The sequence below is a fragment of the Centruroides sculpturatus genome, unplaced genomic scaffold, assembly GCF_000671375.1.
Source record: "Centruroides sculpturatus isolate CEXI.00-Female unplaced genomic scaffold, Cexi_2.0 scaffold45, whole genome shotgun sequence".
Classification (NCBI taxonomy): domain Eukaryota; kingdom Metazoa; phylum Arthropoda; class Arachnida; order Scorpiones; family Buthidae; genus Centruroides; species Centruroides sculpturatus.
Window position 1 is genome coordinate 1,133,618 of NW_019384310.1, and position 11,116 is coordinate 1,144,733.

Consider the following 11,116-nt stretch of genomic DNA (forward strand, 5'->3'; position numbering starts at 1 on the left):
ATTCATGCGAGACAATGGGAAAAAGTATTAAGATCTAATCGAAAGCAAATTTGTATTTTTACAGTAAAAAAAGAGGAGAGATTACTGCACTTTAAAAATAGCGAAAGTGCATTTATATATTTAAAAGGATTGGGACTCTATTTATAAAAGTGGAAGATTAAAATTGCAGTTTCCTGAATTTCTAAAATGAATTTTTTTGCATCATAAAAATATATATATTTAGGCACTATCATTTATATAATAAGTATATATATATTTGTACATCATTTAAACATTACTTTGGTCCTTAAAATTGATTTCCGTTTTAGAATATTCGTTTACGTGGCGTTAATAAATATTGATATGTTCTTACGAGATATTTACACGACTCGACATTGGAACTGCAAATTTATCCCAAGATGCTTTGACAAAGTGTATAAATACTGTACTGTATTTCGATAACTCTCTTCCCACATTTTTTTCTTGGCCACGCAAAGCGTAGCATTTAAATGTCTAAGGTCTTGGACAGCAGTTTGCAGTTCCATTGTCGAGAACTGTGAATTTTATTAAACGTTTTAATAAAATTTCAAAAAGTTGTCACCAACTTAAAGTACAATATTTAGTGTCTTCTCGTTTTTGTATTTAAACATTGTACTTAAGTTCTGGACTCTGTATATAAATTTATAAACAACAAATATATTAAGCTAATAATTTAACAATCTTTGGTATTATAAATGAGTTAAGAATGAAATTTTTGGAAACCGCACGTTTAACGACATTCGATTTTAAAATTTATAAATGAAAACACAATAAGTCTATTGCATTATGTATACGAACGGTACAGTTAATGAAATTTTCTGTTTCGTTTGTCACGTGTACAGTGCATTAGCGTGTATATTTACAAATATAATGTTTAAAAGTACAAATTTTTAAAGAGTTTATGTTCTTTGGCCAGACGGGAGCAAATTTCAGCTGATTTCTTCGTTTTCTGGCTTGTCGCTGTCGTTGAGAGAGGCGATAGAATCCGATAACGATGGAGATTTCGAAGCGAATAAGTAACCGTCCAGGGCGGAGAAACGCCTACGCGATAATTTACCCTGCGAACTAATTCTTGTTTTAAAGTTCTCTTCCGATAAATAGTCTTCTTTATAAGTGGGAAGGGCTCTTATCGTTCCGTATAATTTATTAATATTGGAAGCGACCGGCGCAGAATACGGTAGGTTGTAGTCCAGTAGAATACTGTGATGGGGCTGTTGCGTGGCGTTGGGGTAAGGGACGACGGAGCACGTATTGGCGTCCGAAACGTCCTCGACCATACCCAACGAGGAAGATCTCTTAGACATTTTCTGGCACCTGTGCTTGGTAGAATTTCCCAGGAGATCGCCCAACTGTAAGACGGGATCCGGACCCTCGTAAGAATGATGTTTCACCAGAGGTTTTGTGGTGGGACGAGGAAGACTAGACCAGTGATTGTTCCCTACGGTTAGCGAACTCCTTCTGGGACGCGCCAAGTCGTCTCTCAGGTTTTCTTCAATTAATACGTTCCAATTACTTGCGGAGAGAGATTGCGCTTTCGGGTCGCCTTCTCTGTACGCTTTTCTTTTTTTCATACGACTGTCGTTAAACCTGGAATAGAAGCTCTTCCTCCAGATTCGTTCGCTGACGCTTTCCTCTTGATCCGAATCGATTTTGCAAATAGAAAGTTCGTTCGTTTCGCACACGGGCATTAATTTTTCTTTGGCATTGTTATCCGCTTCCGCCAGCGGCTGCAAATCGGGATGACTAACGGGCGGAGCTTCCTCTCTTACCTTTTCGTCTTCCATTAAATGTTCTAACTGATTGGTCGTTTTATATCCGTAGTTATAATTTTCTAGCAGACCGCTTTCTTCGGCAATAAAATTCGGTTTTACGTTATACGTATTCTGCTGAGCGATTAAATTTCGATAGCCCTTTAGTTTGAGAGCGTCCAACAAAGAAAGTGTCGGCGGTTTATTATCGTTAGCCTGAGATTGAAACGAACTGGCTACTCGAGGCTGGTAAGTGTGTGACGCCTCTTTCTTTAAATTATCCAAATCCTGTTCAGTCTTTAATTTATCCTCCTCGTTGTTACTATTATTATTATTATTATCGTCGCTCGGATTACCCGACGGTCGTTCGTTATTTTGAAATTTAATACTGGAATTTTCCAACGCTTGGTTTTCCCGTGAAACTTTCCCATCCGATTTAATCGACGATATCTTATTTTTATCGTAATTATTTAAGTAGGCGGAATATTTATTTTCCAAATTGATATTTCTACATTCGTGAATGTTAAAAGAATCGTTTTCTTGCTGCGAATAGTTTTGTATTTTGGGTTCGTAAATAATTGGATTTTGAGGAATATCCACCGACAGCGATCTTCCGTAATCGTGTTTGGATCTCCTGATCGTGCCGTAAATGTCTCTGGTCAAGGTAGGAGGCATAAAATTGGACGTATTACGAGGTTCGTTGATGAGAGAACTGGCATAAAGTCTGTCCCTCTGCTGCTGAAGCATTTTATGACTCGAATGACAGGACGGTCTTCGTTGCCAAGTTCCGTAAAGTTCCGCCGCGTTGGTCATTCTGTTCAACTGGTCGTTGTCTTGAATTCCGTACAAAGAAGGTGGTTTAAAGGCCGAATTTTGTAAATACAACGAAGACGTGTTTAAATGAAGCGAATCTTTATAAATTGTAGTGTAACTGTTTCTTCTAGTGAATTTCTTCTGTCTGTTACAAGTTTCCATCGAGGTATCTATTTCTTCGTTGGATAACGAATTGGTAGAATTGTATTCTTTCGGAGCTACGTCTACCGAATTATAGTCAATTTGGCTAATGGATCGCATCGTTTTCGGATACTTGTTGACCGGATTAGCGGAATTATCCTCTATTTTACGAGCTCGAGACGACACGTTAGAATTGGTGGACGAAGGATAATTATAATCGAAATGAATATCAAAATCTTCGTCGTTATCGGAAGAATCCTTATCGGTCGAATGTCCGTTTACTTGTTCGGATTTAAGCCAATTACGAATTCTATTTTGATGATCCGTATTTAGCGAGTGTTTAGTTTGCTTTTGTCTAGAAATGAAAGACGTGGCGTATCTGTTACGACTGGGACTTCTGGAATGAAGAAACTGAAGCATGTCGTTATAGCAGCTTTCCGGAAGATCGTGGATGTCTCGTAATCCGAGCGTATTGTATTTTTCGGAAGAATGAGATAACGACGAGAAATCTGAATTTCTTCTTTTTGAATGCGATGCGCTTTTACTTTCTTTCGGCGCGCAAGTTTCTATTTTACTTTCCACCTGATGCGATTCTTTACTGGCAAGCTGTTTCTGTGCAAGAGACGTTAATTCTAACGATTTTTCACGTTTATTTTCTTCAACCGACACTTTTTCAGTTTTTCCAGCCATCGATTTTAATCCCACGTCAATTTTTGTCTTTTCCTTGTCGTTACAATTATTTCCTGAGCTGATGTTGGAGACAAATTTGTTGGTTTTTACTTTATCGTCATTTTCTTTAGTGCTCTTTACTTGCGGTTTTTCTTGATCCCCATTACAATTTGTATCGAGAATTTTGTCCGACGTGTTAGTTTTTTCTGAATTTGTGTTTGGAATATTGGAATCAAATTCAGATGTCGATGAAGGTGCTTCGAGAACGGGAGAAGATATCGGAAGAACGGGATCGTTTGGAGTTTTCTTTACATCAGACGATAATTTATCATCATCATGTTCATTTGATACATTATCAAATTTTTGATCTTGGGTAGCAGAAGAATTTTCTGAAACAACAGATTCGGCAGTTAACTTACTCGAACGGTTTTCTTTTTTTAAACTTTCCGAAGACAGATTAGGATTTAAGTTTAAAGTTTCCAAATTTTCATTTTTCAAAATTACGGTGGAATTCTCCTGATTTTCAATGCACGTCTTACGATTACTTTCAGTTTTTATATCGTCGTCATTTTCTGAATTTGAAGTTTTTTTTATTCCATTTTCTGAATTTTCTTGAACGTCAGATTTTATTTCTTCGGTTTCTTTCGAAATGCAATCGTTAGTATCGCTTCTTCGTCTCTGTTCGTTTATTTCCTCCCTTAAACCGGCGCCTTGTTTGGATGCTCTTCTCGGCAGGGTCGTGTACGCATTCGATTCGATTTTCTGCTCGAACTTACTTCTGGCGTCGGACACCCTGCGAGTTGGAATAAACACCGGTTTCTTCTCCTGAGTTTTAGTTTCGAAAGTTTTCTTTACGTCCGATACGGCCCAACTTGGTATATTTACTTTCTTTGTATCCGCTCCTTTCGTCGACTGTGAAGATTCAAAGAATTTTGGAATAACAAGTTTACCGGGACCTTTCTTCGCGGGTGCCTTTTTACTATCTTCTGAATCTTTTGTTTTTGAATCTTGACTAATTTCTCCTTCCATTTTTTCGACGGCATTCTGTATGAAATTTTTCTTTTGTGAAATATTATTTTCCACGCTATCTTCAGTTTTTATGCTATCTGAAGATCTTTCATTTTCTGAAGAATTATTCTTTTCCTTGTTTTTTACGTCATTACTTTCGTTTTTACTATCGGTAGTTGATTCTGTTTTTACTTCCAAACATTTTGAATTATCACATTCTTTCGTTACGTCCTTTGCATTTTTATTATCTAATAATATAGTCACACACTCGTTTACATCTCTACTTTGCTCTTTGTTATTCTCATTAGCAGTGGGCAATTCTTGTAATTTGTTATTTTCCTTATTTTTAGCATCCGTCTGTTCGTCTGACTTTTCGGGGATCTTGTAATCCAAACTTGGTTTTCTCGGTCTCAGTTTAATGCAGAAAGTTGTAACTACTTCTTCTTTTGATTCGTAAGAAATGACGTCGTCTTTAGTCGAATCGTTTTTATTGCTTGCATTTTCGTTGAGAGAACTTTCCGCATTTATTCGTCTTCTCCTGTTAATGGTATCTGTCACAATTGGTTTATTTTGAGTTAAATTATCTTGTACCGAATTAATACTCGTTTCTTTTGATTTTCTAATTACGGTTAAATTATTTTCTGTAGTTTTTCCAACCTGCTTCCTCACGTTACTTCCAGAAAACAGAAAACTTTTATCGGCCGATGAACGGGAGCATTCGTCGGGAGTGATCACATTAGGAGATTCTAAATCATTTAGCATTAGACTATCGTCGGAACACGATATACTGTTACTGTTTATTAAATTACCAGATCTTTCTGCCTTATTTTTATTTGGAAGGGTTTCATTTTTTCCGTCTTTTTCTCCTTCGATAGCTTTATTTTGGTTAGAACAACACAGTTTTAAATTATTTGGTATCTTTCTCGTCTCCGACTTACTTTCTTCGGAAGTTTTTAAATATGGCACGTTTAAAAGAGCATCCATATTTACCGGTGAAAAATTAGCCATGTCTTCTGCTACTTGCAATAACGAATGTTCGTAACCTAAATTAACCCACCAATGATTACACGTGTCGAGTATAGTGGCACGTTTTGTTGACTGAACTGTCAAGAGATCACGTATTAACCCAGATGCATCTGAAAGCGCGTAGGAAAAATAAAATTTGTAAATTTGACATTAGTTTATTAATAAATTAAACTACAGCAAAATTAAAGTAGCTTACCAGATTTCTTCTTGGGCTCGTAATAATCTCCTTCTGAAATTTGCTTAACTAATCCTCTAAAATTACTTCCGTCGAATGGCATTGCTCCGTATATAAATGTATACAAAAGAACTCCCAGACTCCAACAATCAACCTGTAAATAAGTTAGGTCAAATTATATTTGAATTTTCTTTGTTTAATAGAAATTTAGAAGCTATTAGTTGTAAATTAATGTGTCTTCTAATATTGAACACACTGTATGTTTTCAACACAGTTAAAGTTTGTTAATCTAGCATCCTCTGAAAAGTAATAGATAATCTGGAATTGTCTCATGATATTCCAGCATATTAATATTTTGTAAATCCGAATTTAGTGCACCATGTGTCTAAACAAAGACCCCAGGTGGAAACTGAGTTGATGCTACATGTCCGGTCAACTTTAGGATTAAACATAGAGTATTATGATCTCCACATCATGCCAAACAACTTCTATGCAAAGAAAACATAGAACTATAAGCAATTATATGTCATAGACTTGTTTGAAAGGATTCAAAAACAACTGTCAGGCTACCATCTTATGGGGGTAGAAGAAAATATTCATATCCAATCCTACTGCCATCTCAAAAACAGACAGGAAGACCTAAAATTCTATGCAGGTAGTTAAGTAAACTAGACATAGTCTACATTGCATTATGTCAAATGAACACTGCTTTGTTAGAATTAGCATATGTGTTTTATCTATATCTATACTACTATATAAAGAGAGAACGTAGTTTTCGTTTGTGACTACTGTACTAACCATGAAAACTACTGAACCAATTGTTACCAAATTTTAAATGTAGCATCTTTATGATCCCTGGAATGTTTACCATTAATCAAACCTACAGATTTTTTATTAATTAAATAAAACTGCAATGGATTTAGTGAAGAGAGAGAGAAATGTGTATTTCTCTCTCTCTTCACTAGATGGCGACACATGAATTAGTACTTTCCGTCTATAAGGAAAGTCTATTATTGAAGTTTACTATTATTTTTGAAGAACTGACATTAAATTATAATTAGCAAAATCTTCAAGAAATTAAAAAAGTGACGTCATCATGCTAGATGGCAGTATGTGCACTTATGGAAGATTTTCAAATCGTTACGCATTAATTACTGCAGGTAATTGTACAAAATATTCGAAACAGTTATTGGATTTATCTCAAATGAATATTTTTGAGATTGATTGATAAACAATGCCGAGAGCTACGAGAGCATGAACAAAAAAAAAAAGTTCTAGAGCTATTATTGTTCATATAGATAACGTGAATCTACAGCAGAGCAGTCTCAAAGATTGGAAGAGAAATGAATTCGTTCGGCTCAGAATCGAATGCGTATAGCGAGGAATTTTTAAGATTCCAAATCAGCTTTTGATTATCATCCTAAAAATGACTATTTGGATATGAAAGAAGTAAAATGATCAAAATATGTGATCATTGTTTTGCCAAAAAACTGAAATAATGAAACTTTTGGACTTTGCTGTGCTGCCGAGAAAATTGTCTTGAACAACTTGAAGAACCTCCTGATTTCATTGAAAATTTGATTTTAACAACAGATTCTCTTTCTATACATTTCTTAGACAATTCTAGATAGTACAGCACTCTATTTCAAATGACATCATTTGGAGCGAAAGAAATAAGAAAAAGGAATTTTGTGCCTACATTTAAAATCCAGGGTAAAGTTTATCATTTGATTGACAGTTTACTTCCTGATCCAGAAGATACTTCTAAATTTTTACAGATCTATTTCATGTCTGAATCTGACCAGATATTAGCCTGATCGAATATAAACCCAACTTTGAATAGGGAACTCATTAAAAGATTGCAGAAAACCATGCAAGATAATGATAATCTTATTCGGAGTTTCAAAATTACAGCGGGTTTTCACATACAATGTGGATTATCCACAAATAATTAATGAACGATTTGTTCAAATTTTCAAAGTTCTATATGCATGTAAGAGCGGGCAAAGCTGCAATGGGGGATGCTAGTATTCAATAATATGCATGATTGATGTACTGTATCTTCTTTCTTTCCACAGGCCAATGCAACAACATGTGAAATTTTTTTAGGTCAATGTTTGGAGCATATGTAGCTTTTGCAAATCATATGTATAGTATATATATCTGAAAAATAAATGAATATTTCATTGCACAAAATAACATTTTTGCAGGTTTTTCAACCAATCTTAGTCCTGCATTGTGTTATCTTTATACAGGAAGCAATGTTTACAACATTCAAATCCCATAACTTACCAACTTTTGTGAAATACTAAAACATCCAGCAGTCTGGCACCACATTGGTCCCATAGATGCCAAATTGATGAAATCCTTCCAAACTTTTATTTGACATTTTATTTTTTAAAAATAAATGAAAAAATATCTCACTATTATATGAAATACCACATATACAAAGTATAAAAAATATCTTAAGCTTACTTAATGTTGTAAGATTAGATATAAATTTTAATTATTAATTAGCTAATGTTAGAGTTTGTTTCAAACCTTAGAAGAACAAGCATAAATTCTAATTAAAAATTTTAACATTGTACATTTAAAAAATTATGAAAATGCACATATGAAATAAAAATGAAAATGGGTAAAAAATTTAAGAGATATTTATATAATAATCAAGTGTAAGATATAAAATATATGCAATACCTCAGGACCGTAGTATGGTTTCCCTCTGACAATTTCAGGAGACGCATAAAGAGGACTTCCACAAAACGTATGTAGAAAATTGTTTTCAGAAAATATATTTGATAAACCAAAATCTGCAATCTGAAATAAAACAATAATAATTTATAATTTAATTGACAAGTACTATTAATCTAATTTTGTTGATTTAAAATGGTAGCTTTTATTTTATTACTACTCTATTAAAAAAAAGTTTTACAAAATACATGATGATGTAAAAGAAATGATTAGTTTATTAAAATAACTTGTAGTAAAATTCCTTTATTCTGCCAGAACTGTTGATAAATTTAGAATGACTTAATAACAAACTCTGAAGAACAGATTCTGTTCTTTAACTTTTTAATATAAATTATAAGATATTTTTAAATTATGGAGATCCCTCATATTTGCAAATATACAACTTTAAACAAGAATAAATTTGAAAATTTTCAAAAAGCATTCATTGACAAAAATTAATGCACAGTGAGACAGCATTGAAATTAAGGAAAACTTTAATATTAGTGTGAATACAATGATAATATTAGTAAGTGATTATTTACATCTTCATAGCAAAGGAATGTGAGGGCCCAGATGGAATTCAAACTTTAAGGTCCGAATGTCGACCGTCTGGCGAGCTTGCAGAGCTCTCACTTTTCAGAAACAAACGAAGAAAGACTTAAAACGGCTATAAACAAAGAGGGTTTCTTTTGATAAAACATAAAACAAAAGATGAAATGAGGAGAGTGACAAAGTCTAGGGAAATGTAATTAGAATGGAATCGAGTTTGGTCATGAAGCTGACCTCTCCTGCACCCCCCCGAAAGGTTTCGAATTGTCACCAGGTGATGAGGGGAGGACAATCAAAAAGCAGAATCAGAGGTAAAATGTATAAAAATGTGTGATTCAAGGACGCGACATTCTTGGTTTGTAGTTCTCCCATCTTGAACTTTTGTGATTCTGTGGAAGAACAATGAAAGAATTCCTGACATCATTAGAATGAACCTCCCTCTACCGTGCCCCGTTCCCCCCAGGTTCACCTGTTTGCCAGAGAATGTCGCTGAAAGCCTTGCCATGCACCCCAGGCCATCGATCATAATGCTGTCATCACAGGACCAAAGAAAAATGATGACCAGAACATTCAGACTTTGCTCGGACTTGCTTCTCACTCCTTGAGCTGTGTTACAACTTAATTTAAAGATCTGCTATAAGTAATAGATATGTATATATCCATGGTGCGGTTTACTTTATATTACTTTTAAAAAATCAATTTTTCAAAAATATTTCCTCAAAATTGATGAAAAAACTTTATGGGTTAATGTCAGTGAAGTGAGATTTTTAAGTCCCCAATCTTCACCCTGTTGGCAAACCTTACAGGAACAGTTCCCTGTGAAACATCTGTACAATTTAAAATAGGGGTCCCCAAACTTTTCATCCCGTCGACCCCTTTATAGAATATTTGCAGCCTTATTGACCCCCAGATTATTAAGTATTTAACAAAAACAGTAAATCATTTTTTGCATTTCTAATGTTAAGCAATAAGGAGACCTGTATAACAACCCAATGAAAGAATTTATAGTTCCCATATCTTATAAAATCCACCCAATAACATTAACAGAAAAAGGAGATATTTTCCACTGATTTATAATCTTAAAAAATAATAGGAAAATTATGGATAGATGGAAATTTGCCTATAGTTCTTAAACCGTATGTGTCATAATACATAAAATACACAATTATCTTTGAAAACATAACGTAAGTTATATTGGATGAAAAAAAACCTCTTACTGTCATTTTGCGACTACTACTGAATACCTTAATAATGATTTTCGATATATTACGATATTTTCTCTGTAAAGGACAAAATATCTACATTTAGATATAAAATACTTAGAGTGACAACTCTACTAGAGTGTAACAGTGCAATGTATGTCTGTGTATAATGAACTACCAGTGTTCATAACATGTTTGCAACACTAGTACAGTTGCCAGATGCGTAAAAACAGTAACACATGCTTAAAGTGGCATAGGCTAAGGCAAAACTCAAGTTATAACATAGGGTAATGTCAGTAATGTTGATCATATCCGTATTTCAAATTTTTATTGGAATATTCTATTTTTTTCCTAGACAGTTTAATTGATCCTTTTCAGTATTAATCGACCCCCTTTCGACCCTCGTGTATTAATTGACCCCTGGAGACAGGGCCAGATAATCACATAGACAAATTAGACAAATGTCTAGGGCCCTATTTTTAGAAGGGCTGGTCAAACTGTCTATTTTGAAAAGATTTGTAAATAAGATAGTTTACTTTTCTGTTGGACAACTGTATAATATTGGTAAAACTGGTAAAATATTATATTATTTAAATATTAACCAAACAAGTTAAATTAAACAAGTAAAATAGTAAAACCATATTTGGGACATGACTATGTCTCGAAGACACTACTAAGTGGAATCACTTTGATGTCAAAGCGGATCTAGTTCTCATTCTCCAATCTTCTTTGGTATCGTTGCTTTTGGGTGCGATCATTCAAACTTTGCCGGCCATGATCACGTAGTCGTCCACGATGCATTTTCGATGAAATTAATCTAACCAATTTCGAAATTTCTCTCCGTTGTGTGTTGGCCCAAGTTGAATTTTTGTCGATGCGTAACGAAAATTTCCCATTTTTGAAAAAAAAAAAAAATCGTGGCTATTGTACTGTCCGAAATTATTATTTTTATTTTGCACAAACAATATACAGTTTAACCCGATAATAACGTCATCGGATGTAACAACCCAATATATAATGTCAAATTTTTATCGGTC

At 34.2% G+C, this 11,116-nt stretch overlaps 1 protein-coding gene across 1 annotated transcript; it reads right to left on the reverse strand.

Moving 5' to 3' along the window:
- Positions 1-349: 349 nt before the first annotated feature.
- On the reverse strand, positions 350-10,100 carry LOC111621586 (MATH and LRR domain-containing protein PFE0570w-like). Its single transcript, XM_023363769.1, has 4 exons — positions 10,095-10,100; positions 8,296-8,415; positions 5,620-5,752; positions 350-5,533 (listed from the first exon to the last, which is right to left on the reverse strand). Exons 1-4 carry the CDS (start codon positions 10,098-10,100, stop codon positions 948-950), a joined length of 4,845 nt encoding a protein of 1,614 aa, XP_023219537.1. The 3' UTR covers positions 350-947.
- Positions 10,101-11,116: the final 1,016 nt, after the last annotated feature.

What these genes read in the sequence shown, in the direction of transcription:
- LOC111621586 (XM_023363769.1), bottom strand. An exon ending in AACCATACTACGGTCCTGAG is followed by an intron (nt 5,753 to 8,295) that starts GTATTGCATATA and finishes ACTTATTTACAG; the next exon opens with GTTGATTGTTGGAGTCTGGG. An exon ending in CGAGCCCAAGAAGAAATCTG is followed by an intron (nt 5,534 to 5,619) that starts GTAAGCTACTTT and finishes ACGCGCTTTCAG; the next exon opens with ATGCATCTGGGTTAATACGT.